Genomic DNA, 27861 nt, shown 5'->3' with positions numbered 1-27861 from the left:
CAGACCAGTAATTGCTTAACTGTGAAAAATGGCAGAAGATAGACAAATGTATTGGAAAAGAAAACCTGAAAAATACAGCAGTGGTGCTAATGTGATATAATTCATAACTGGTTGCTGTTACAAGGAGTCATCTTCAAGCATTCAGGTATATTCTCCTTTCTTTTCTGGCAAGTGATTTACTTGTTGACAGGTAGCTCAGCAAAGCTATCTGACTGAAATCAGATGGTTTTTTTCCCTTGTTTGGTCTTTGTCCACCTTCTCTTGCCCATATTTTAAGAGCAGGATGGGGCTGACAAGGCTAAATGCATTTTACAAATGCTTTTGTCAGGTTACAGAAGAGCAGATATTAAACATTCATTTCTACTGAGGTTGAAGTGGAATTTTAAATATTTAAAGGAGTAATTTATGTAAAGGAAATTCCTACTGCCTCCTAAAATGATAATTTCTCATAATTTGGGTTTGGATATCCATATTCAATTAATCTAAAATTTCTATTGCTTTAGTCTTGCTCCCTCCATGTTAGCTCTTTATGTTAAAATGTGTTCTCAATATATGCCAGCAGGCCTGCATTTTAAGCTAATTATGATTGTCATCCTTATCGTACTTGATCACTTTTTCCCAAGGACAGAAATTGTTGGGCAAGTGGCATGGGGGTGGAAATTGGAGCTCTGAGCCAACAAATGTAATGATGACAGAACTGGGACACATTACCTGATCACTAAAATGATTCAGACCACTTGCAGATGAATTGTTTCCCTTGTTAATTCATGCAAACATGGCCTGGAGGTTAAAGGAATTGATCTTGAGATCAGGAGGTCTCTGTTTTGTTTCCAGCTCTGTCATCAGTTTGCTTTCTGACCTTCAACAAGTCGTGGCTGGGTACATACACTTGCATGATTTTCAGCTCATATGCGTGATGTGAAGTGAGTACTTCACTATACCACTGAATTTGGGCTGAAGTGGTACCCCCAAGGTACCACAAAGACTGTGAAGGAACCAAAAGCAGAGTCCAGAAGTAAACTCCTGTGGAAGGTATAAACTGTGGGGCACCTTCACTTCTTGGGTAAGAATTTTGGAGCAAAGCTCAAGCCCATTGACTTTGAGAAGTGCATGTTCAGATTTAAGAACAAGGGACAGTTTATATGATGGCGATGTGGAGGAAAACTGTAATGGGATTAGGCACTTCTCAAACTGGATTGGTTAGCTCTTGCTAAATAGATAAGAGCTGTTCTATAGGAATTTTAAATGCAGACAAATAATAATGTTGAGATTTTTTTCAGTAAGGAACGTAAAGTCTGAATGCTTTTTGCCGAAGCTGTTCTTGAATGCTCAGTTTCAGACATGGTATGTTTTATCATCAGCTGTATTCTTTTGTTTTTAAATACTGACTCTTTTACAGTTTAGTAACCAAAAAACTTCAGGCCAAGAGTAACAGCTGTTGAAGTCTCTTGTAGTGGAGGAGAGGAAGGTGAGAGGTAGGTAGCGCTAAGTAACATGAGTGGTTATTTGGTGTGTAAATTTGAGAAAGACAATAGATGTTGCTGCTTTTGTTGCTACGTGAAAAAAAAATCTGTAGGTTTTCTCTTTGCTTCCAAGTGAATTTCACATTTTACACATGGAAAATTAATCCTGTCTATCAGTGACTAGTTCACTTCTGTCTTCCGTATGGATATAATCCTCAATAGCATCTCTTACTCTAGTGACATTGTTAACTCTATTCTGGTTCTTCCCCTGTGGGTTTTTGGCCCAGCCCCAGGCCTTTGCTCTGAAAGGGGGTGTTTTTCTCTCCATTGCTGAGAGCAGACGGGTCAGTGTTTGCAGAGAAGATGACGCAGTGGTGTGGCAGTGCTACCAGCGGACTTGGCTTGCCTGGTCCCATCTGGCAGAGCACCCTGCGCTCCTTGCTCTTGCCTCCCGACACTCCATGCTCGCTTGGCAGCTTCTCCAAGCCCTGCTGCATCGTCTGTAAAGTCCAGTTTGGCCTGACGCCCGCCGACTCAGAGCTGTCATCACTGCATGGAAAGTGACAGTGAATTTGGCTTGTGGCCACGCTCTCCTTGCCTCAGACCCCTCTGTCACTCTCTGCTTTCCTCTGGAAGGGCTTTGGGGTGTGTAGGGTGGTGGGGAGCAGCTGGGTGACTGTGCCACCTGTGTCACTGTTCCCTCTTGCCCAGGGCTGGGTTTTTCAAGCTGTGTCTGTCTGCATGGGACCCCATCCACCGAGCAGCGTAGGTTCCCCATGTACCTCCCTGGAAAGAGCTGAGGGCTCTTCATTGCTGCGAAGCATGGGCAGCATCTCGCATCAGGAGAGGCGATGGGCTTGCAAAGTGCCTTGCCTTTATTTTCCTCCAGCATAGCCAAGGTATTGGTGGTATAACTCGAAAAAACAACCTAATAATAAACCCGTGCTTCCATTCAAAATCTGGGCTGAGTGTCCAGGCTTGGCAGTCTCTTCTTGCTGCTGCTCCCTCTTTTGAAGTGGTTTGGATAGAGATGGGTTGGTTGTGCGTTTGACTACAATTAGCAATGCAGTACCAGCCCGTATTTTAGAAAACAGACATAATTCGGGAAAGCTGTTGTGTTTAGTGCTGGATTGTGTAATTTGTGTTTTGAATAAACTCCTGGGTGTGACTCTGTGTAAATTCAGTAACACTGGTGCCTGTGTAGTGACAACAGTGAATTAGAGAATTGAGTAAGAAAGTGGGCAAATCTTTCTTGTAAAGACTGTCATTGAAAAAAGAAAGGTAGTAGAATTTGGTTAGGCTTTTTTTATGAAACTTTCTCTTTTTTTTTTTTTTTAAGCTTTTTACATTTTTTCTTTTGTACCAAATAGATGCAGCTTCTTATAAGTCTTATTTTTTACTTTGTCATTTTCTCCCCATTTTCTTCCATCTTTTAAAACTAACTTTTACTCCATTGCAGAGGAGAAAGGCCTGGGAAGGGGGAAAAAGGTGATCAGGGAGGAAGAAGTGTTTGTTCTTGCTGTGTTCTATACTTCTGGAGTCAAACAGTAAAGCTGGTTGCTGCCATGTCATATCTGTTAGAAATAAATTGCATCATTAGTGACCATGGAAGGTGGCCTGCAGTTCATCCCACTCATTTCCTCTCAGGGTGACTGAGGGAGCGAGATGTATTTAAGTGCTTGTTTGAGGCGCTAGTGCACAGACAGTGATTTCACCAAGTGACAAGTGGTAGGACTGGCTGTCACCCTGTCCCTGGTTAGCTCGGCGCCTGGCCTTGATGACTGCTTTTAATGGCTACTTTTTGCTGGGAGGCTGAAAGTCTTCCTTTGGATTTTGTCGTACCTGTCTCTCGTAGTGTACTTGATGTGGCCACTGAAATACATTTCGTGTTTCAGACGTTTCCCTGCCTCTTTAATCCTGGCCTAAGCTTTGCTGTGGGGGGGAGAAATGGCCTTGCTGGGAGGGAGCTGCTGCTGTGGAGGGAGGTTGCAGAGCCTGAGTGACTGGTGCGACCATGTTGTGTCTGCATGGTGAGGAAGAAAATGTGCTGTTTGGGTTTGGAAGAACCATTTTGGTCACTCGCTTCTCAATATTAAAGTCAATCTGAGTATCTTAATCTCTAGTTTAAAGGGAGGGAAGAAGCTTGTGTTCTGTTTTGTCTGCGGTGAATGAGCAGATGCTGTTTGAAAAACACAGGAGAAAGGAAATGAAGTATCACGCTTTCTTCCTTTAGTGTTGTCCTTGCAATAAGAAAGCCAAGATGTAGCTTACTGACTTTTTGATAAGACAAATAGCGTTGGGAAACCCCTGGTACTGGAAACCCTTAGTCATGTACATAGCTTAACTCTTGTGTTTTGGCTGTAAGAAGAGCTAACAGATGAAGGAGAGAAACCTGTATGTTTGGTTGGGACTCACTGTGCTTCTGTTTGTTTCCCCTTTTCTCTCCCTGCCCTGTGTGTTTTATTTGGGGTTGACTTGAGGACAGGGATGACTTGACTGCTAGCTGATTTTTGGGGCGAGGAGGCTGAGATGTGCCCCAACCTGCACCTTCTAGAGGGAGACCAGAAGATTGAGCTCTTACTTGGCCATGAGGAGGCCTCTCTGAGGCAAAGAAGCGTCAAAGCAGACAGCCAGCTCCAGCAGGGACTTTTTGAAGCAAATCAGGTCTGGAAAGAGATGGTTGATGTTGCCTTGTTCATCTGGAGACCACCGTTTAGCAGTAGCTGTTGTGAGGGTGATATGTGGGGAGTTGGATGATGCCATCAGGGTGTTTTGCAGAAAGTTGCAAGTGGAAGCTTATGGAGGAGCTCACACCAAATCCCCAAGCACATATTATTCCAAAGAGCTTGAACTTCAGCCTAAGACAGTTTACTTGAATTCCAGTACTTAGTAGCATTACTAGTATGACAAGAGGGTGGCAAAGAGAGCCTTCTACTTAAAAGGACCTTTCTCAGTGAGGCAGGAATGAAATTAAGTCCTCTGAGTGCTGGGGCTGGGGTGGGCTGATGGAAGACATAGGCATTTAGGCTGTTGTCCTCTCTTTGAAAGGAATTAGCACAGCCACAACAGAAACAGTTAAATTACCTTGACATTGTAAGCAGAGTATACAGCAAACCACCCTGCATTTTAATTTCCCCATAGGATAAGGAGGACACAAATGAGCATCTGCAGAGCATGGAATTAATCCTGCTCATGTGGGAGGATCTAAATAAAATCACTGGTTACCTTCACTCTGAAGTCTTTTTTTTATATTGCAATTACGTCAGGGTGATAAGAAGCTCTGATTTTTCAGGTTCACTCACATACTCATATACGAGCTTTGTATCCCTAATTATTTTGTGGACAATGTAAGACAACAACAACAAAATATAGCTAAGGTCTTGAGCAGCAAAATTAGTCAGTATTAGTGGTTTGAATTTGTTCTTTTTTTTTAATATGCATGTTCAGCTTTCATTTTAAATTAGCACACACTTGGTGGAAGCCACAAACACAATATAACAAATGTGGTTTCTTTAAGGTTAATGACAGTGGGTTTATCATCCTGAGGTCTTCTCATTTTCTTTTCTATTAAGGATTCCCATTTCAAGAAAACATTCGTAACTGAGGTAGAGGTAAAGGTGATCTTCATTGTTTGTATTTGTCTGAAATCTTTGTTTTTCTGACACTGGTTGTAGCCAGAGTGCAGCCCTGGTGGGAAGAATAAATTTCTTGTGTATCCTGTCAAAAAGTATCATATAAAGTCTTGGACTCTTTTCCGTACTCACAGCCTTTAATTGTGTGAGGGGATGATTGCTCTTTGTTTAAACATTTAGGATAGAGAATTGAAAGCGAGTGTATGGAATGGAAAGGAAAACCACTATTTGTTGAGAAACATGAGAGCACTCAGCAGCATCGCTGCTGAACCTCTCATGTGCTCATGCTTTGTGCATCTGTGACGATGCTCCTGACCTCAAACTCTGTCATGTTTCTCAACTGCTTCAACTGCAGGAAAAACAGAGTGCCGAGTAAAAACTATTAATAAAACCAGGCCTCTTGGCCTTGTAAATTGCCCGCCTCTCAAGCCTTTTGTTCATTCTTTTGCGTTTCATGTATTTTAGCTTATGCAGGACCTCTGGCTGGATGGGGTCTCCTAGGAACGGAGGAGGGGATTGCACAGAGCTGGGCATTGAGATGGTGGAAAATGGGTGCTGAGCTCAGGGAATGGATTAAAGCCCCAGAAACCTGAGGGAGCACATGGGAGAGAGCTTTCTTCTGGTCCAAGTCCCCATGCCTTCAGCACCTCCTCTCCCTGCCACCCCTTGCCACCTCTGCCCCTTTGCCACCCCTTGCTCTGAGTTGAGTGAGACCTGGGTTCGTGGCATGGTGGCTGGGTCAGGGTGCAAGCTGAGGTCTTTATTGGCTCATTGATTTGGGAGAGCAGCGGGAGGAAGCCGGATGGTGGTGGTAGACTTAGAAAAGGTGAGGGAAGAGAAATGGTTAGCAGGGAATGAGCCTAAAAGACTGGTAAGGGTGTGTGGGGGCAGCAGCAGAGCGCCAAAGGGAATAGTTGGGGTGGGGGAAGAAAAGGGCAGGGAGGATAAAGACTTCAGAAAAACAGAATAGATTTTGACAGAAAAATATTATGTCAAGAGCTGGATTAAATAGAAGAGTTGAAAAGCGGTGTGTTCTGGAAAAAAAGGTTATTAAATTAGAGACTACTATTAGATGATAAATTTGCATTGTCATTTTCTCTGAGTATTACTTAAGCTTTCAGCCTAGAAACCCTGTAATGAAATAGATAGGAGTAAAATACAGAGAATGGAAAGGAGAAACCAAAATAAACTGCCATTTAATTGTTGCATTTGAACAGTAAAACATGATGCAGCATGTTGCAACTCTTGACGTAATTACAAAATAGAGAAATACCAGCATCTGGTGGTGGGTAAAACACTGGTGTGCTATGTCAACATCAATAATGCATGTTTATATTCACTCATGTATGGATGTAATATAGCCACTCATATCATACCTGCATGAATGGCTGCACCTATGCACGCAAATGGTATCCTTCCCAGCTGAATAAAATACTTTGACTGCTTTGCCTGCTGAGGACTCAACCAGTCAATCTCAGTAAATCTTTCTTTCACTGTAAACAGCTCGGGTGCAATTCCCAGGCATGTAGAAGGACAGAGATGTGTTTCGAGTTCGTGGAGCTGAGATGATTTATCTCAACTTGGAAAGGAGTAATACATGGCAACTCCTTATTGTAAACGTGAGATCAGATAAGTTTTTTTTCGCTTGTTGGGTTTTATTATTTAACACAGCTATTATATATGCCTCCTTGGTAATGGCCAATTAATATTTAATGATGACAAATGGAGTTTTCAGCATAAAACATAAGAATTACCCCAAAAGCATCAGTCTTCTGAAATTGCTTCCTCCAGGTCAGTCCTATCTGCCACTCAACTCTGTGGCTTGAGAAAGCATCACTTAACATGTAATTTTTTCCTGATTTATATTTTTAAGCTGAAAGTGTAAAATATTTTCAATTAAGATGCAGTTTTGCTGTTTCAGCTTTCAAGAACTTGTGATAAAATTAACCCATGTGGAGCTGAGAGCAAAGCAAGACTGTAACATACCACAGAAGCCTTCTCTGCAGCCTTGGAATGTTAAAGATAGAGAACTAGCCTAAAATTTTTTTCACAAATAAATGTTTCAGGATGAATTCTATAAGCTGATGACCCTTGTTGTTTTAAAGATGCAATATTTGAATGTCGGTATTTCTCCTACACAGGTGCATTTGGGACTGAATAAACCAAAAGTTAAATTGGCAAGTGAATGCATATCAATCTGGCAGACATAATTTAAAAATGTTTGACAGTTTGTAGAAATAGTTGTAACTGGGAAATCACCAGTAAGCTGATACATTTCCCATGGGATCCTTGGGGGACCACATTCTGGGCTGACACTAGTTAAATGTTCTAATTTATCATCCAGAACAAAACAGTTATTGATCAGGTTTACAGAGAGTGCAGAAATTAGGGCAATGGTAAATGGAGAGGAGGAAGACAGCAAGTCTTTTAACACAGAATTGTGATTACCTAGTGACTTGTGATTCTGTGTGACTTGGGTGGCAGCCTAATTTCAGTAATTTTAGTAAGGGTGTGTGTATTGAGGAATAAATTCTAGGTGACGCTTACCAAGTAGGGGACCCTCTTCTGTTGAGAGGAGGTCCGAAAAAGGTATGATCGGTTCCCCAGCTGACCTGGCTGCTCCCTGGGCCTCCGTAGCGCTAATGCCACCCAAGCACAGGTAAGGTGGAACATAGAGCCAGAAAGCTATTGGAGAGTGTCCAGAAGAGGGACACAAAGTTGGTGAAGCGTTTGCAGGGGAAGGTGTATGAGAAGCGGCTAAAGTCACTTGGTTTGTTCAGCCTGGAGGAGACTGGGAGGATACCTCATGGGGCTACAGCTTCCTCACAAGAGGAGGAGGAGGGGCAGACGCTGATCTTGTCTCTCTGGCCACCAATGACAGAACCTGAGGGAATGACAGGAAGATGTTCCAAGGGAGGGTTAGTCTGGACATTAGGAAAAGGTTCTTCCCCCAGAGGGTGGTGGAGCACTGGAACAGGCTCCCCAGGGAGGTGTCACAGCCCCAAGCCTGACAGTGTTCAAGAAGAGACTGGACAAGCCCTCAGACACATGGTGTGAACTGTGGGGTTGTCCTGTGCAGGTGCAGGAGTTGGACTTGATGATCCTTATGGGTCCCTTCCAACTCAGGACATTCTGTTATTCTAGAAGGGAGGTTGTACTTGGTCATCATATGGATCCTGCCACAGCCTTTGCTGTGGTGCTGTGTCACAGAAGGGCACCCTGGTTTCAGCCAGTTGTGGTGTCATCTTTGAAATGTGTTCAGAAGAAAGCAAGCGAAGTGAAGAATTTCCTAGAAAGCTTGCCACAGAATGGTGGAAAGTTAAGGGATGCCTTGATGACAACATGTAGGTTCCTGCAGGGAAAAGAGAGCTATGGCCATAAGGTGCTGCAAATGCACCACAAGATTCAGTGTCTGGAAGCTGAGGATAGTTCAATTCAGATTAGCAAAAGAGTATATCTAGGGAGGAGAATTTGACATCAAATCAGTTTCCCAAGGTGGACTTTTTGCTCATGGCAAATTTAGAAAGAAGATGAGCTGTCTCTTTGAAAGATGAACTACAGCTTAATTGGGCTTTGTTTTAGAGAAGTCTTCTGGAAAGGATACTTTCCTTTTTTTTCTCTCTCCTGCTCTTTCTATCCCTCTCTTTTTTGGGACCTTAGAAGTGTGAGAACAGAATTTGTTTCCTATGGAAAGAAATTTAAGTTCCTGATTCTGTCTAGTTGTTTTGTTATCTATCTCCTTCAGAGTTGTACTGTCAGAGTGATCCTGTATTTTAGATACTTATTTTTCACCAGCTGCAGCATTACTAGAAATTTCACAGTGTGTTTGGCAGGCTGTCAGTGGCTGAACCCAGATTTTATTATTTTGCATGCTAATTATGATGTTATTATTATCAATAAAGGCCCGATACATATCCAGGATTCTGGAGGCTCAGAAACTAAGCCTTGAAATACTGTGAGATTCCTTCATTCCTGTTTAATGCAGAAGAAAGCTAAGGAAAGGTGGCCTCATATATTACTATCACATGCTGTATAGCATGTCCATAATATTTGGAGGAAGAGTCTCAGTCAATTTAAAATTTTTAGTCGATACAGCATCCTATTTGGTAGCAACTCCAGAAAATGTGTCTTTTGCAACTGCCACCTGGTTTGGTTCTCCTTTAAATGTACTCATTGGAAGTAAAATCACAGAAAGATCTTTCCTCATTGACTCCTTTTTCCTCTTGGATATGGCATTGGCATGCTTGGCCCATCCACTCGGGTATGTGTGAGGCATGACTGTGTTTCCTCGCTGTAGATAAAGTGCATCAGAAGGTTTTAACTTAACTCATTGAAACGATGGGAGCAATGGCAGGAGATAGAGAAAGGGAGTAGAACCACTGAAAGATAAGCAGGCACTGAAAGCTCATGCATTCACCACTCTGAATGGTTTTCTTGTGTTTGGGGAATTTCTTCTTAGAGAAAGACAGACCCAGAGTGCTCAGTACATCACCCGAGGTTGGCTGTAAAGCTGGGCTCTATAATGGAAATACAGATTATGCTAATTGAGATCAAGTTTTATAGTGCTAATGTGTATTTTACTCTTCTGTGTGGTGAAGTACAGCCTGGGTCTGAGGGAGCTGACAATGTCCTATTCATATGTAAAATGTTTTGAAGGATCTGTGGTTTGGAATGTTTCAAATCTGCCGCATGAGGAGATACTTACATCTGAAAGCAATATTATCTGTGTACAGCTCTTTGCTAACAGCCAGAGAAGAGTGTGTGAAAGCAGCTTCCCAGCCTCCGCGTACGGATGTACAGATCCTGCTGGGAGAAGGCGGGAGCACTGGAGAGCTTCCATGGTCCGATGCCGTGCTCTGCAGACCCTAAACCTGCCCCGATCCCGGTCAGCTGAGGTGATAACCAGCTGTTGGAAAAGATATTGCAAAGCAGCAGATTGGGTCTCTGTAACTTGGGATTACTTGGAGTTCAGAAGTATTAAACAGAGTAAACTCTGGGAATAAGACGGCAAAGCCCAGCTGTGTATTAATTATTAGTCCGGACGTTTTGCAACTCTCAGAACGGGGCCTTTACTGTCTGTGGTACTTTTTTTCCGTTTAATATCAGCATTTGGCCTTTGCATTGCCAAGGAAGTAGCATCCTTAATTTGTAAGGGCTCATCTGCTTATCCAACAAGCTGCAGTCATAATCCTCTTTGCCATAATGAGTGACTGCTCTGGAAGTGATTACTGCAGGATTTCATACTTTCTTTCCTGCTTATCAAATTGTTTAGTGATTCTCTTTTGTAAAGAAAATTATTGTTCAGAAATCACAGTAAGGTATCAGAAGGATGTGATCACACTAAAAATACCAGGGGCACTGCTTCAGAGGTGGTAAATCTTGATCCATCTGGACTTGTCTCTACGACAGAAATCCCTTGCGGCAGTTGATTTCTGTTTGTGTCAGGTCAGGTGTGCATCTGTGTCTGTGCAATACTTCTGCCTGAAGTTCAAACGGAGACCAAAAGTTTGAGCCTTTCATTGCTCTGGGTTAAAATGACTGCTGCAGCTCTATTTTCCTTTCTGCTTGGCTTGTGAGAAGACTTACTGTATGTTTGAGTATATCCATAGCAAATATGATTTTGTGTTTCATCTTCAATGCACATCTGTTGAAGAACAGCAAAGAAACAGTAGCTCAAATAGACTGCAGCTGCAGCAGCTGTCATTCTCATTTTGACCATGATTCAAGATAAATGCTTTTAAAATTACAGCTTTCTAAAGAAACCTTCATCCTTTAAAGGTTTTTCTCTCATTCCTTCTTTTTTTTCTTTTTGTCTTTCTCTTTGAGCAAGCTCATGCATCATGTTTGTTAAGTAGACTGGTACTGACAGTGTAATGAAAGTAGTCGGAAATACAGAAAAAGAAATTTAGTTTCTCACTATTTTATGACAATGCAAATGTAGATTTTTTTTTTCCCCTGGACCTACATCTACACAGTTTTCATTTGAACTTGCATCAGAGAGATGGGATATAGCCAACTATCTACAGGCTTGAGGACTAGGCTGATAAGAGGAACAGAGTAGAGCATTCAGCTCTTTGCTGTAAAGAAAACCCAGCAGCAGATGTGCCTGCTGATGTGGTTACAGTGAATATCTAGAAACTGGAGGGAGTCATGTTTGGAAACCCGTAAGCTTCACTAGAATTTTTCCAAACTTCAGAGATTAGTGCAGTCTCGTTTTGCAGAACGCATGGCTAACTTCTATTCAAAAAGTAGGAAAAAGTGTAATGTCCAGAAAGAGAGCTTTTCTTTGTATTTTGATAGACTGAATCCACAGTGTTCCTTCATGCAGATTCATAATACGAATGTTTGTTTGTCAAATACATATAGTTAAAGTTGGTCACAATTCCTTATTTTCTTACCTCCTTTGTAGAAAGATGTGTTTGAGAGGAAAAAAATACAAGAAAAAAGGGAACAAAGAATTTGTTAAGTTGATGTGAATGGTAAATTTTTTTAAGAGTTTTTTATTTACAAAGACTTAGAAATAGTTCTGGGAAAGAAGTAAACCATTTTGATCAACATTTTGGGACATCTGGCTTTGCTGATGGATGGTATAAACCAGGACATGCACAGAGATTAGCAGGCAGCGTGAGGTGGTCAGCAATCCATCCAGAACTGACCTGTGAAATACTTTGGTACCTTCAAATCTGCATTTTGTGCCAGAGAAAACAAGGTTGTCTCAGAAAAGTTTTGACCAAGTCTAATACAGTTTGTAGTTTGCACCCACAAAAACTTACTGCATCAAAAGCAGTGTATGCCTGTGTGTGATAAACAAAACAGAGCTCTCCTCCTGTGAGAAGTAAAGCCTGTGGAAAAGTCTCTTGATTTAGGCCTGTGGGTAATTTCTTGAGACTTCTGAAGAAATTCCATATGGATTAACATTAAAAAAAAGAAAAAAAAATTACTGGAAAAAAGTTGCTCATTGTTCATTAACAGGAAAGATGTTGTGCTAATTTATGCCACATGCAATGTCCGTAGGGTGGCCAAGGATCTAAGTCTCTGCATAATTTCACCCAAGGATATTAACTTCCCCACTGTGCCCAATTAAACCCATCCCCATGCTAATCTGAGAACAAACAGGATAAAATACAAATTTATTTCTAGAAATCTGTCTAAAGCAAAAAGTAATTAAACATCCCTCTATTCTTTGCAAGGCATTTACAACCTTCATAATTAGTGATTAGAGCTTAGAAACAAATGTTAAGATTCATTTCCTTGCCGTGCCAGGATTTATTTCATGTAACTTCAACCATCGACCCACCTAGGCTAGCTGGTTGGTGAGAGGAGGTGAGACACCTCCAGAGGCACGTGGGGTGACCCGTGTCTGCAGCTGCAGCTCTGTTAATTGTAGAAGCTTAAATGAGTCACTTAGAATAGACATCTCACTTCCGAAAATTATTTTGATCTGTAGCAGCTACTTTACTTTGTGGAAGTTTTTAACCTCTTTGCCTCTGTTTTTCTGATCCGTGAACTGAGGACTGTTACTTTGCTGGTCCTTAGTCCCACAACTAGTGACTTTGCTGCTTATCTCAGCTACAATTATTTCACTAAGATGTGACCTCTTCTTTGTTTTTCATCCTTCACTTTTTTGGTATCCATCTACAGTCTTATTTTAGTATGTCCCTCTGGTACATGAGTAGGAGTGGGAACATCAGGGGAGGGTAGGATGGACAGGTTGAATCAATGAATCAGTATTGCTAACTAAAATCTAGCATCCCCGTTCCTTAGGTGGGGCTCTAAAACATCCAGATTTTGGGATTGTTTCTTTACTATGTATGTACGGCACCCTCCTCAGTAGGGTCTCTGGTTTGTCTGTGATGCAGAGAGGTGTGACGCAGGGTAAGGTGCTCTCGCCACAGGTTTTGGTTGTTTCTCATGCTGAGTAAAACCCTGTGTTTCTAGTCAGTATCTAGTGTAAGGCAAAAAATCTGGCTCTTCGTTAATGTAGGGAATAAGAATTACTTACTTCTCTGCATTTAAGACTTTGGCATGGTCATATACAATACCTAATCTGATTTTTACTTCTAAAAATAGATCTCACAAGCTCCATCAAAGAAACCTGCAGTTTTGCCTTAAGAAAACAAAAGAGGCCAGACAAGAGTTTAGTCATAAATCCTTGTACCTGTGGTCTCCAGATGAAGGACTGATAAATTAGTCTAAAATCCTGAGCTGAAAGCAGCAAAGCACAAGGCCCCAGATGTCACAAGATGTTATCAATCCGTGGATCTTTGTGAACCGCTGCTGAAGGATTAGTGTTCATAAATCATTGCCGGGAGAGCTATGTAAAAGTCTCCATACTCAGGCTCTGGAGCCACTGCTGGGTGACAGCATTTGCATTCACTCCTCATGCTCCCAGTTGCTGATTAAAAATTAACCCTTTCATACCATTCAGTGTCCTTAGCCTGATTAGACTGTAGAAGGGAGCACAGGAATTTTAATGAAGTTTGAAATGAGGTAGTCTCTTTGTCACTGAGTTTCGGATTTTGTCTGCAGTTTGGAGTTGACTGAACTCTTGCAGAGCAGCTTGTTGTCAATTATTATGGAAGGCTTGTTTTCCTGAAGCAGAACAGGCTTGTTACTAATGGCAAGCTTCTTCAGCATTATTTTAACCAAGAGTCTGAAAGTTATGTGGACAGGGTGTTCCAAATTGCAAAAAAATCAGTCCGAGAGTCTCTGACGTGCTCTAGAAAAGGGCTGCTTCTGAGGGTCACTTACTTCAACTTTGCCCTGAGTATTTTCATGCTTCAAGAATCATAGAATCACAGAATGTCCTGAGTTGGAAGGGACCCGCAAGGATCATCAAGTCCAACTCCTGTCCTTGCATATGACAACCCCACAGTTCACACCATGTGTCTGAGGGCTTGTCCAGTCTCTTCTTGAACACTGTCAGGCTTGGGGCTGTGACACCTCCCTGGGGAGCCTGTTCCCGTGCTCCACCACCCTCTGGGGGAAGAACCTTTTCCTAATTTCCAGCCTAAACCTCCCCTGGCACATCTTCCTGCCATTCCCTCAGGTTCTGTCACTGGTCACTAGAGAGAAGAGATCAGCACCTGCCCCTCCTCCTCCTCTTGTGAGGAAGCTGTAGCCGCCATGAGGTCTCCCTTCTATCTCCTCTTCCCTCAGCTGAACAAACCAAGTGACTTTAACTGCTCCTCATATAGTTTCCTCTCCAAACCATTCACCAACTTTGTTGCCCTCTTCTGGACACTCTCCAATACCTTTATATCCTTTTTATCTTGTGTTGCCCAGACCTGCACACAGTGCTCCAGGTGAGGCCGCACCAGTGCAGAGCAGAGCGGGACAATCGCCTCCCTCGCCCGGCTGGCAATGCTCTGCTGGATGCACCCAGGACACTGTTGGCTCATGTTCAACTTGCCATTGACCAGAACCTCCAGATCCCTCTCTGCAGAGCTGCTCTCCAGCATCTCATCCCCCAGTCTGTATGTACAGCCAGGGTTGTCGTGTCCCAGGTGCAAAATTCAGCACTTGCCCTTGTTAAACTTCATGCGGTTGGTGATTGATTGCCCAGGTCTCCAATTTGTCCAGATCACCTCTGTCCTCGAGAGTGTCGACAGCTCCTCCCAGTTTACTGTCATTGGCAAACTTACTTATCATTCCCTCAAATCCTGAGGCTAAGTTGTTTATGAAGACATTGAAGAGCACTGGCCCTGAGATGGATCTCTTTGGAACCCCACTGGTGACTGATCGCCAGCCCAACATAGACTCATTTACCAGACCCTTTGAGCCCAGCCCGTCAGCCAATTGCTTACCCACTGGATTGTGTGTTTACCAGCTGTATGATGGACATCTTGTCCAGGAGGATACTGTGAGAGGCAGTATCAAAGGCTTTACTGAAATCCAAAAAGATCACACCGACAGGCTTGCCTTGGTCAACTAAGTGGGTAAGCTTGTCATAGAAAGAAATTAAGTTTGTTAAGCTGGACTTTACCCTCATGAACCTGTGCTGTCTGGGACCAGCGATTGCATTGTCGTTCAGATGTTTTTCAATAACTCCCAGAAAGCGCTGTATGTGCAAAATACTGTCAAATTGAGCCTTGCTTTTTTTTTGCCCTGAGCGTAATTGTTGCCAATACAGATGGAGCAGTAGTTTTATAATATCATTTGCAAGTATATGCTTATGATTGAGCTATGGATGTCTTAGTGTCTCTGAAAAGGTGTTTAGCATAGTATTTGAATGTGTATTTCGATGTTTCATGGTATGTATCCAATAGCAGTAGTTTTCTGTGCTGCTGTGGGGTCATAGCAGAAGTCTATGTGAGAGCTTGGAGGACGAACCATGTCCAAATCTTTAGCTGAAGAGAATCTCTAAACTTTCAGTATGGGCATAATTAATTATTCTTACTTTGCTTTAAAAATTCAGGATGTTTGAGGGCAGTAGCTTGTTTAAACAAGCCGAAGATGTAATTGTTCTGATACTGCTATCTCACCTGGGCCAAGCGGTACTGATTTTTCTGTCTAGGTTGGATATAGGGGATGTTTAGGTGAATGTTCAGCCCAAACCTGGTTGTTTAAGGTTGCTCTAGGAGAAAGGTACTGGGTTATGTACCTGTTCTTTGCTGGAAAGTATTAACCCTGGCCTGAAATTAGGGGCAATTGAACAGCAGTGTTAGCTGGAAAGCAATGTACTTTAACCAAAAGAAGCAGGCAGAGTGCTGTCGTTTTTCAGAAGTCAGTTCAGAAAGGAAGATAAATCAGACTGAAAAAGAAATATATTTAACTTGTCTCTAGCTTTTTTCTTTAAAACAAGAATGGGATCCCATCTTCAATGGGAGTCTCAACATACTGCTGCCAATGCATAGTTTTTCCTCAGCGGGATGACTTGTATCCCAAATAGGTGGAATGAATTATGTATATCAGCTTTAAGCAATGCTGTATTAGGGAATTTTGTCTTTGTACTTTAGGACCAATGTAATGAAAAATTAAATATTAATATGTCCTCAGAACTCTTCTCAAATATTTGTAATATGAGACAGTTAATTTAAGAGGCAGTGAACAGAGGTAAAGTTTTTACATTTGTTTTTTGTTATCTTGCAAGTAATTAGAATAGCCCAAGCAATGTAAATTGAATATTACTGAGTAGGAAATACTTGCCAGATAGCAGCTGGGGAACTTTTATTCTACAGAAGTCTTGGAAATGGGAGCCTCTGGCATTCATAGAATTGTAGGGTGGTAGTGAATATAGGCGGCTGCCGAATGCACACACCTGACATTTGAAATGTCACTTTGTTTGTCTCTGTAAGTCCAGCGGAGGAAATGGCAATTATGTCTCTTCCAGCAGAGTCTTCTCTGTGACTTGATCCTATGGAGGTTTGCGAGAAATTATTTTGTGTGCCTTTCTGACACTTTGTGAGAAGGTCACATTTTTTATTTTAAGTCTTCAGGAGACTTGGTTCCTATGATTTTCTCCCTGCTTTTTCTTCACTTTCAATAGTCCCAGTGTTCACATACCTTTTCAGGCCAGTGATCTCCCTAGAGAAGTGCCACTACGTCCCCTGATAGAAAAAGGCAGAAATTGTATTGATGTGGCTTTTTAGTATTTTCTCCTGACGTTGTTCATCCTGTGGGAATATCAGAGGTTTCCCATTCTGGGACAGGGTCTTTTTAGATTAACAAGTATATTATAAACGTCTTCTGCTAAACAGAGGTGACAACTTAAACCTGGTTCACATGTTTCCATGTGAATGACCTTCATTCTCAGAAATGTCACACATAAAAATGAAGGCTTTATACCATACCTACCTGCCTGCATGTTCCCCCTCCCCACCTGTGCCTGTTATTCTAGGTGCTGTTGTCTTGCATTTTTAGCTGGATGCAAGGTGGAGGTGACACCCCCTCTTGCAAGTGCCAAGATCTAGTAGGTGCTTTGCCATTTGCATTTACTGTGTCACTTGTAACCCTGCCTTTGCCATCATGGGTTCAGCACCCAGGTGACCTGGGTGGAGATGCTTGTAAACACATCGATGTTTGGACCATATCTAGCCTGGATGATGACCTGCAAGCACTTGGTAGGCTCCCAAAGCATACCTTTCCAAACCGTGTTTTTAATTTGTGGGATCTACATTTTAATTCATAGCCATCTAATGGATCAAGACTGTGGCAAAACCTCTGGACTCTTTTTTTTTTCTGCACAGACACTGGAAGAAGGTTTGATTGATGAGTGTTGTGTTCTCATGCTCAGTGCACTTTAATTCACAGGTCAAATTCCTGCTCTTGGTGCTAGCAGATGTAAATAAGGTTTTCTAGAAGTTGTGCATGGATGCTCCTGTTCTGAACTAATTTAAGGACTGCCCATGTAGTCTCGTTCTCCCTGTGTATATATACACAGTGTTACGTTGATAAGCTTCCATTCAGTAGGGCTGTTTATCTCTCTTGAGAAACGGAAATTTGGTGCCTAGTAACATGCTCTCCAGAATTGCTATTAAATTAATGAAAAGTGATTCCACAGATTTTAGCAAGATGGGCTAAGACTGCATTTTGGACAAATCATTCCTAGAGTTGGAAGAAAGTTCTTGTCCTTACAGCTCTTGTATTTAAGTAACTAACTAGCAATTCGTTCAGTTGCTCACAGTTAAATTCAGGGGACTGCTGAAGTTGCAATTATAATACTACTCTTTTGTCATTAAAGGCATTAAATGCTGCTGTCAGCTGCTTCACACAGTGTGCATGAATGTGATCTTTTAATCAGTTCTTGGAGCCATGCATATGCAATACTTATCATTAGATTATAATTAACTGTAATTATGTATGGAGATCAGCTCAAGCCATAAAATGTAAATTTACTCTGTTAATAAGAAGATTTGGTGATGATAAAGGCCTTGATTTTTTTTAAATTTTCACTATCACAATAGTGTGACAGCGTCTTGGTGAAAGAAGTGTTAAAATTAGTATAGCTGCAGTTAACGTCCATATTACGGTTTTCTTACTGCAGATTGCTGTAGATGAGGTTCAGGCCCCAAAGGTCGTGTCATTCACATAATGAATGAGACGGTAGAAAACAGGTTGCAGAAGCCCTGAGAGGTGAGTTTGTCCACAGACATGCCAGCAAGTGTTTTGAACTATATATAAACATTCCTTATGGTTATCTACCTAAGGACAATTTTGCAAAGGTGCGAGTAGGGTTTCTGCTGAGGGAAGGGGAATATTCCCGTTTATTTCGATGCTGCAGTTAAATTCCAGGCACAAGTATTTTCCAGGTGTGCAGAGAGGTGCTGCTACAGCTGCGTCAGGGCGTGCTATTCCTGACACCGATAAACAGCGAACCACGTGCTGTGTTGCTATGCTAACTCCACAGTCTTCTTCTAAAGGCTTTATTGAAAAAAACAAACCAATTAAGTAATACTGGGAATCATAAAAAAAGATTTAATGCTTTCTGTGACTGAGGTTCTACATTAGCATTTAGCATTTGCTGGGGAGACAGTTGCTTTTTCTTGTTTGTTTACATTTGGGAATCAAGCCTTGCACGTTGTGCAAATAATTTAATCTTTATGGCTGTTAGTGCTGCATATAAAGTGTTGCTGTGTTGATACCTGCTAGCTAAGTGAAGCAGGAAGGGATACATTTATGCATGTTACTGTTTACTGTATTTAATGGAAATGAAAAGTGAAGTAATAAACGAGGGAACACCACACTAGAATTATTCTCTTGATTTTGGAACAAAGCATCAGTGTTTCAGGATCCTGGTTAATCGCAGTCTAACGACCTGGGCACACTGAAATGTTCCCGTCTCCCTTTCCCCCTGCTCTGGTGTTTTAAATGGAAACAATGTGGTTTGCTGTTGACTTGGAAGGCTCCATTTTGGAAAGATTTCTCGTAAGGGTGAGTGCCCTACAAAATGATTTTCGAAGCATCCCTGTACCCAGTTCCTGGTACAAGAGTATGGAGGGGGATGCCAGATGGGGACAGGGCGACCAGGAGCTTTGTAGTTAGAACAACAGCTGGATGCCTCACACCCTCACTTTTGTGTTTTCTTCCTAAAACCACTTCCAGACACTGGAAGCTGACATTACTTATGCAAAACCTTTTTAAAATTTTAAATGTTTTAAACACTTGCTAAGTTAACTTTTCAAAAGGTACATTAGCACAAAACCAAAGAAATCTCAATACTTGACTGCATGGCTAAAATACTTGGAAGTTAATCAGTCAGGTTTTTAAACATCTAAATTAAAATTATAGCCTCTAATAACATTACTATCCTAGTTGTGAAGAAAATCAAAACACTTAGCCAGTTTGTCTACTAAGCATGAGTGTGAAGTGACCCGTATATATATATGAAGTGACTGGAGGAATCTGTTATGTTTCCAGATTGGAACTGTATACAGTTTTCTGTGGTTCATACTATTTGATGCATCAATTATGATTGCGTGTCTATTAAAACATTACTTGACTGTATTCTCTGACTCGTGGCTTGAAGCCAGCAATATCGTGTCTGCAAGTGGTACAGCTCAGAACTGCTGCTATAGGACACTTCAATGGTTTCTGATTACAAATCGTGGTAAAAGCGTGCCTGACTCTGCATAATGCCTTTGGATTCCCAGCAGGAACATCTCTTCTTCCCTTTTTGTTGTGTCTTAATTAAACCTTGACAAGACAAACCTCCCCTCTCTGCAATGCCTGATGTGGGCATCTGATGGTCCCGCCATGCCTTAAATCCTGCGTTCAGTTTTGGGCCCCTCACTACAAGAAAGACATTGGGGTGCTGGAGAGAGTGCAGAGGGGGGTGACAAGGCTGGTGAGGGGTCTGGCGCACAAGTCTGATGAGGAGCAGCTGAGGGAACTGGGGCTGTTTAGCCTGGAGAAAAGGAGGCTGAGGGGAGACCTTATCACTGTCTGCAGCTACCTGAGAGGAGGTTGTAGCATGGAGGGTGTTGGTCTCTTCTCCCAAGTTGCAAGTGATAGGATGAGAGGAAATGGCCTCAAGTTGCACCAGGGGAGGTTTAGATTGGATATTAGGAAAAAATTCTTCACAGAAATGGTTGTAAAGCACTGGAACAAGCTGCCCAGGGAAGAGGTGGAGTCACCATTCGTGGAGGTGTTTAAAAGGCATTTAGATGAGGTTCTTAGGGACATGGTTTAGTGCTAGAGTTAGGTTATGGTTGGACTTGATGATCCTGAGGGTCTGTTACAACCGAAGTGATTCTATGATTGTCTGATAACAAGTGGAGCAAGCTGGGGCAGAGGAGTGTTTGCAGAGGGGGGTGTGGGCCATGTGATATTAGAAGCACAGGCATGATCTTGTTTTCCTCACAACTATAGATTGTGATCAGAGCCAAATGGCTTCTTGTGTAGACATTTAAGACAGCAAAGGTCTAACTTGAAACTGATGATCTCTGTGCCTGCTGGCGCTGAGATCAAGGTCTTGCCTGGAAATGCTTTATCATCCAAAATGCTCCTCAGTGAGATCTTTGACAAAGCCTTTGGTTTGAAAACCTGCTGCTCTCCGACTGGCACAACATAGTGTATGTTGGTTTTCAGATCAGGCAAATATTCAGCTGCAACATTTAGAGCAAAATACAGTTTGCAGCAAGAAGTGCAGCAGTGATTGCATGTGCATTGTGTACTGCTGAGTGTTTGTTTTAGGAGAAACCAGAGAGTTAGGCGAAAAGCTTTGGAATAAGATGTTTTAATATTAGGTTCCTGTGTACTTTTGTGTTTAGGTGGAGAGAGGCCCAAGTGGTGCCTCTCAGAGATGCTGCTTATAAGAATCCATCCAACTCCTCCCTCATGCTCAGAGAAGCAGGTACCTCGTACTGCTGATAACTGGGTCACTTTGGTCCCTGTACTTGAATCTTTGTGCACCCAAGCTGGAAGTTGGATAACAGCTTTTTTAAGGAACCAGAGAGGGGTTTTTTGTTTGTTTTGTTTTGTTTTTTGTTTTTGGTTGGTTGGTTGGGTTTGGTTTGGTGTTTTTTTTGTTTGTTGGTTGGTTTGGTTTGGTTTTTTTTGTTTGTTTGTTTGTTTTGTTTTGTTTTGTTTTTAACTTCCACAATAGATAAAGCATTTAGGTCTTGGAAAATTTCTAGGAAAAATAAAACTATGAATTAAGACACAACACTGTCTAGAATCCCCTGATCTGTCAGAAAATCTTTTATTGCTGTAGATATTGCAATATGTTACCGCTAGCCAATGTTACTAACCTGTATTAATTATTTCAATTTCCCCTTGCAGTAATGCGTAGAAATCCATTTGGGATGGACATTTGCTGCCGGAAAGGATCCAGAAGCCCGCTCCAGGAACTGTATAATCCCACCCAGGTGAGTGTCTTGTGGCAATGATCAAATTTCCCAGTCCAGTGTACAAATACAGTCTGTCCTGAAGGTATTTTGGTCTGGTTTTCCTCATTTATATGCAGTAGCTGCCTTGAACTTGGAGAACTGATCCTGGGACCTGTAGAGTTTAGCCATAAAGTTCTATAGTTTGAGCTGAGGGCCAGATTTTTAAAGGTTTTCAGTCATCTAATGATGTGGACTCCTCTAAAATTTTTTCTTAGGTGCCTAAAAGCCTTAAAAGGGTGCCTTTTAGACCTAGCTAGGAGCCAAGGCATCATAATTTAAGTGTCAATGGATGAACACACAGTGGCAAGGTGAGATGAGGGAATGCGACATGATGTACATGAAACAAGGAGCGCAGTAAGACTGTAAACTGCAGTAATAATACCTGAATATCATTTATATGCTTTTGAGGTAGCCAACTGCCCTTCCTGTCCTGTTTCATGACTTGTCTAGCCAAACACAATAGCTTGTACTCTTCCTTGCACTGTGTGCTATTTAGCACCTGACAGTCTTGATGGGAGTTTAGGATAATCTCAGCCATAATTCTTTTTGTGATAAGCTGTGCAGGTAAGCTACCTGAAATTCGTGCTCCCATTCACTCCTCAGGATCAATTTATTCCCTACGCATGTGCTGAATCTGAATTGGCACATTCAGGAGCTGCATTTCCTGTTGGCAGCAGAGGGGAAGTGCTGCCATTGAGAGAAAATGCCAGCTGACTATTAAACATATTTATTAAGGTTTAACAACTGCCTATTATATATTTATCCATCAATGAATACATTGAGTTTACTAAATTGGCTATTAAGGGAAGTGACTATCCCAATAAATCTAACTTGTTAGATTTAACAAGGCAGTGAATGTTTAAATACTATTTGATTGTGAAGAGACTCACTATATAGTGTGCAAAATGAAGTCTAAGTGATTTAAAGTATTTATATGAAGAATTGACAACAACCCAAAGATATGGGATATCTGTTATGTAAGTGCAGTAAAGCTCCATTTGCTCAATAGTGTTGTTTTTATGAATATAGGCTGACTTTCTAATTCAATTTGAATTCTGTGCATGGCTGGGAACATGAGTTTATCATACTAATATACTGGTCTTTATTGGCCATTATGGGAGTTAGCATTGTGTAAATGGAAAGTTCATGTAAAAGCCCTGAAGAGGAACAATCCAGTGCTACAGAGGAAAAGTATTAGCCTTTGGAGGTTAAATTTGAAGACTCTCTGCAGATGCTCAAGAAGGGTGGGTAAGGGAAAAGGGGCTGGCTAATTATTCTCTCTGGGCTCTGCCATGTGTCAGCCAAAGCCTCTTCACCCTTTAACATCATTAAAGGCTACCCCATAGAAAAGGAACATACCTATCCATGGAAGGACTGTAGTACCAGAGCCCTTGCAAGCTTTGACAACTGAAAAGGTTTCCTGAGCTCTCTGAAGCAAGGGATGCAGCTGGCATCTCCTCCACTGCTGCTTCTTCCCTTCTGCGTGTCCTGACCAAGCAAACCATTAGTGTCCCTTTCTGGGCTCACCGACGAATCAGCAAGAAAAGTCAATGTTTGAGGAAGCGCGGCAGTTCTTGCAGCCAACGTTGTACTAAGCAGATGACACTTTTTACGCCGAAGTGTTTCTAACAGCTTGGTGACAGCCGTTCTTACCAAGTTTTTAGTTTTTCTTGTTTTTTGTTGTTATTGATAATTGTTTGCTTTTTGGATGGGGCTTTGCATGCCGCACTCAGTCCCAGAGGGACTGGCATTGTCAGGCAAGCAAGTGCGTGCATTTTTGGAAAACAGTAACAAGAAAAGGCAGTGAGTAGAGGCTGCCATAGAAGACGACTGGAGATGACTCCTAGAATATCGCTTCAAGTATGTGGGTCATCTTTCTTTTTCCATTTTTGCCCAAAGATATGTCCATTTCACCTTTCTTAAGGTGGCAGATAAGGCACTGGTCTATATTTTGAAAGTAGGGTGCTTGCTCCTCAAGAATTCACTAGCAGTTGTGAGGGTGGAAGGACAGAGACTGGTCCCCCCATCTTTCTCCATGGTTCCTTGCTGAAGCACTTGTGATCAGCCATTTGTAAAGTCAGCTCAGAACTCAACATACAGTAAATATGCAAGAAGACATTTTTGGCCAAAGTCTCTCTTACTGATAGAGATAATGGAAACACTGGTTAGATGTTTAACCCTTGGCCATTAGAACCTGTTGGACTCCTGGTGCTGTGGACTCATGTTTTTCTCCTGGGTACTGATGGCTGTGTGTGCTGCCACAGGAGCTCTTTGCCACTCAGATTAGCTGACTCAGAGGAACAGCAGAGCTGATCAAGCAGATATTTGTACTTCTCCTTGTAGTTCAAAGGAATCTGTATAATTCAAACACCAGACTTTGGCCATGGCTGCCCTGCAGCTGTGGCTGTGGATTACTACAAGCTAGGTGCAGTTTTGATTTTTTTAAGAGTAGGACGCTTTAAATATTTAATGTGTCCATGTGCATGATTTTGTGGCTGTTCGCTGTCAGGGGAGATGAGATTTTGGTCATTGATTGAAATAGGTGTCAGATAGGGTCCATACTCTTTCAGATTTAAAATACTGTAGTTTAACATGAATATGGTTTCTTTCTAGTGTGTATTCAGCATCAGGTTGCACAGCCCTTGTAAAAGCAGATGGAGACAGGTTGATTTATACCAGCTGAGAATTTGACTGTGGATATTTACTCTGTTGACATATAACAGCCTCGCTGATCCTGGGCTGGTTTGTTTCCTTCTATGGAGTTGTTTGAGTTGTTTGCAGATGCCATCATTTGTCTCTTGAATCTCTTTTTGGCTTGCAAAATGATTGTGAAAAGGAAAAGGGAAAGGGGGAAGGGAAAAAAGAGAAGAAGAAAAAAAAAGAAAAAGGAAAAAGAAAAAACCCCCCGAACAGAAAGGAAGATTTGGCTTGAGTAAATTCAGATGTTGCAATGATATGGAAGTGACTGAAAGGGTGTTCTGGTGGCTTGTAGGAGCTGAATGTTAGAATTGCAGTCAAATTTGTAGTGGACTGATCATAATTGTTCTTATGTTTGATGGAGATGGAGGGGATAAATGGGCAGAGATAGCACTGAATTAGGAAAGTCTCCATGACAAAGCCTATGTCTCAGTTGAATGTCTGGAACAATGCTTTTGCTCTTTTGCCTGTTGTAATAGAGCAGAATATCGGAAGTGCATTTGTCTGTGCACAGAAGATTTCTTCTCTAGGGCTTTCAGTGCAAGATATTTCATGAGCACTAATATACCATGAGGGATTGAAAAGTCAATATAACTAAACTGGATTTACACTGAATAAGTGGATTTCCAGGCTATAGTCTCTGCATACATGGCAAGCAGTGTGCAGCAGGTCTTTGAGACCCTATTATGTTTTTTTTCCTTTCATTTTCAGGTAGAGATTTAGTAATAAAGTGCAGAGGTACCTGCAGCAAATGTTGAGGGCTGAAACAGACCATTTCTTTAATGAGTTTATTAAAAAGCCAATTTGGATCTCTGTTAAGCAGAACTGTTTTCCTTCACACACAGTTGTAAATGAAAGGAGAAAGAGGATTCAACACATAGCAAGTAGAAAAGGAGAAAAACTAGATGTAACTGAACACAGATGAAGAGCCTTCCAGGAATGTGGCATAAGCTTGCATTTTATCTTGGGTGGGTTTTTATTTTGTATACAAAAGCCCAGGAATTTAAGAATATGGGTAAACAAATATTTGCAAGACATATTCTTAGAAGGCAATGTCTACGATTGTGTCTTGTAATTTGCATGACTGTGTACAGGCCCACTGCTCCCAAAATAACAGATAATTATGGATCAGCCAATGAGCTGGAGTCACCAGTTGTTCAGAACTGGGCAACATCATCCTTGAGGCTTGCACACTTTAATGGTTAACATTGATCTGTTTGGTGCAATAAATGTGCTACTGAATTACAAGGAATTGCAAACCAAAATAGACCAAATGTTAGAGGAATGGGAAATTGCATCTTTAAAGTTAGAATTGGTCTTCTAGTTGGCAAGATTAACATTTATTTCTCATTAAATACAGGCTGCATCATTGTTTGATCTAACTATCTAGACTGCTGAGAGGAACACAGCAGAGATCCAGTCCTGTATCCATTAGGATCCAAACCCATGGATGAGTTTGTTTCAGTTTCTACTTTGACACTGCCTGACTTTAATTCATGATTCCACATGACTATTTCACTAAAGGTCATGCTGTTTGCCTTTTCTTACTTGGCCTTTCAAACACATTTCTTTATGTTGAGATATATTTCCAGGTGGCTGCTTTTGGTGTAGCTGGAGCCAGAATGTCTGGCGATTTGCTAAACCTCGTGAGTCAGAGCTGTGGACCTCTCATTACATTTGTCTTGTGAAATTGTATTGGGCTGGTTTGGAGCAGTCATTCCAAAACGACCCTTTTATTGCTTCTGCTTTTTTTCTCCCCTCCTTCCCACCAGGTGAAGGGAAGAAAGTGATCTGTTGCCTTGCAGACAGTGTTCATACATCCTCAGTCACCTCAGGCCACAAATGCTCCTTTTTAGGAGCTGCTATGTGATTATCTGTGGCTCAGGGTGCCTGGATAACATCAGTGAACATCACCTAGTTCACCCCACATCATTTACTTCTCATCTGCATTAGTGATTTCCTATCTTCAGTTGATTTCCACTCACTAGGATGACTCTGGGCAACTGTACTGGTTCCTGGGCAGAGGTTTGTGGTCTGAGCTCTATGTATGCGTTGTCTACAACACTTTGAATCAAAGGTTCAAACGCCTGAAACCTGGTATTTCTACCCTTGGTGATCCTGAGGCACCGGGCACTGTGCAGTTTGCTTCTGTATGCTACAGCTTCTCGTTCTTAGAAACACAAGAACCAAAGGACAGGCCATTGAGTAGGATGAAAGTTCCAGCTCACCTGGTGTTTTGTCTCCTGCAGCAAGTGACCAGGACAGACTACAGAAAGGATAAGCAACTCATGATATTCTGCAAGTGCACAACAACCCATTGGTCATGAGCTTCCTGAGCCAGACATGTGTCTACATGTGTCATCAGCTACATCATGCAACAAGAGCCTGAGATATCAGACAATTACTATATCCATCAAAAGGAGGGAAAAAACATAGGTCTCCAAAGTTACTTACCATTTTCAGTGAGACGAGAAGATTACATCAGCAATATACACCAGTGCTATACACGGATTTTTATTTTTATTTTTTATATATGTTCTGGGTGCTGAATTTCCTCCTTGAGACACCAATGCAGATGTCCCGATGTGGAATTTAGAGTGTGAGAAATACTGCGATTTATCTAAAGAACAATACATTAGAACTTATTGGTGCTTTGCAACTCAGATGAATAGTCATAAATACATATGTGCCCTAGTTGAGGGCGAGAAGTGGCCTAAAAGATTTACCAATACTAAAAACAGATGTTGTGTTATTAATGCTGATGTTTATAGGCAAATCTATGCAGATAATAAGAGTGTGGTGCAGGTCACAATCACAGTATTTGACTGATCATAGATTAAAAACTCCTTAATGGACAAGATGCAGAATGGAGACATAGAGAAGAAATGTCAATGTACAATGCCAAACTTTGGGTACATACTCCTGTTGGTTAACAAGAACTTTATAAGTAAATAGCCTCTCTTGCTGCAGCAAAGTGCCTGCTGATGAAAGAGGAGAAAGAGGAGCTAATTGATTTACTCCATGGATGACTTCTTATGCAAAGACATTACTTACTGTCGTGCTTAGAAGTTGTAAAACAGCAGCTGGCCTGGGATGAAATATTACATTAACCTTAGCAGAAAAATTGCACTAGTGAGAATGCTTTGGTATTAATTACTGATTACTAATGATAAGAGCCTGTTTTAGATGCTGGGGAAATGACTTGGGGAGAGAGGGGTTTCAGGTACAGTGTGCCTCATAGATCATTTGTTGAGACATGATGGATGCGTTTGTAAGTCAAGAGGAATTACTCAGACAAGTATATACAGGAACTAGTAGCACTCAAAGCCAGAATTATCCCCAGGACATGCTCATCAAGTTACTGCAGTGCATTAGGATGAATTTTTGGGCACCTGTGTTTAATAAAGACTTCTTACCTGCATGAAATGAAAAAAACCACAGTCATCAGTCAAAATAGCTCAGATTTCCCTGATAGAAAAAGAAGCAGCCTAGACATCTCTTTTTAATTTCCCTAGTCCTTGACTCATATTTTATTATTTCGAAAGCATATAAGTTTCAATGTAAAGGCTTTCAGGAAGCGTAAAAGTGTGAAAGATTGAATAATATAGGAGACGTGGCCAAAAACAAAGGGTTGTATGTGTTGGAGGGGAAAGAGGGTAACACAGCTTTCAAAACTGGATATTTGTATGCAATGTGTGGACTCCCTGTTAGACAAGCACTTGGGCAGCTGAGTGGAGAGAA

At 41.6% G+C, this 27861-nt stretch overlaps 1 protein-coding gene across 2 annotated transcripts in view; it reads left to right on the top strand.

The window, feature by feature from the left end:
• The window catches only part of CHST11 (carbohydrate sulfotransferase 11), a gene marked incomplete at both ends in the record, with an annotated part of 175161 nt that overhangs the window by 56830 nt on the left and 90470 nt on the right, over positions 1 to 27861 (top strand). For both annotated transcript variants that reach the window (XM_080342695.1, XM_080342694.1), the window contains one exon: positions 21317 to 21408. In XM_080342695.1, coding sequence (XP_080198821.1) covers positions 21317 to 21408 — 92 coding nt within the window. The remainder of the gene's footprint in view (positions 1 to 21316; positions 21409 to 27861) is intronic.

The sequence above is a fragment of the Nesoenas mayeri genome (genome assembly GCF_963082525.1).
Source record: "Nesoenas mayeri genome assembly, chromosome: 1".
Taxonomy (NCBI): Eukaryota; Metazoa; Chordata; class Aves; order Columbiformes; family Columbidae; genus Nesoenas; species Nesoenas mayeri.
Note: the sequence above shows the minus strand (reverse complement) of the source record. Positions and strands in the feature narration are given on the sequence as shown.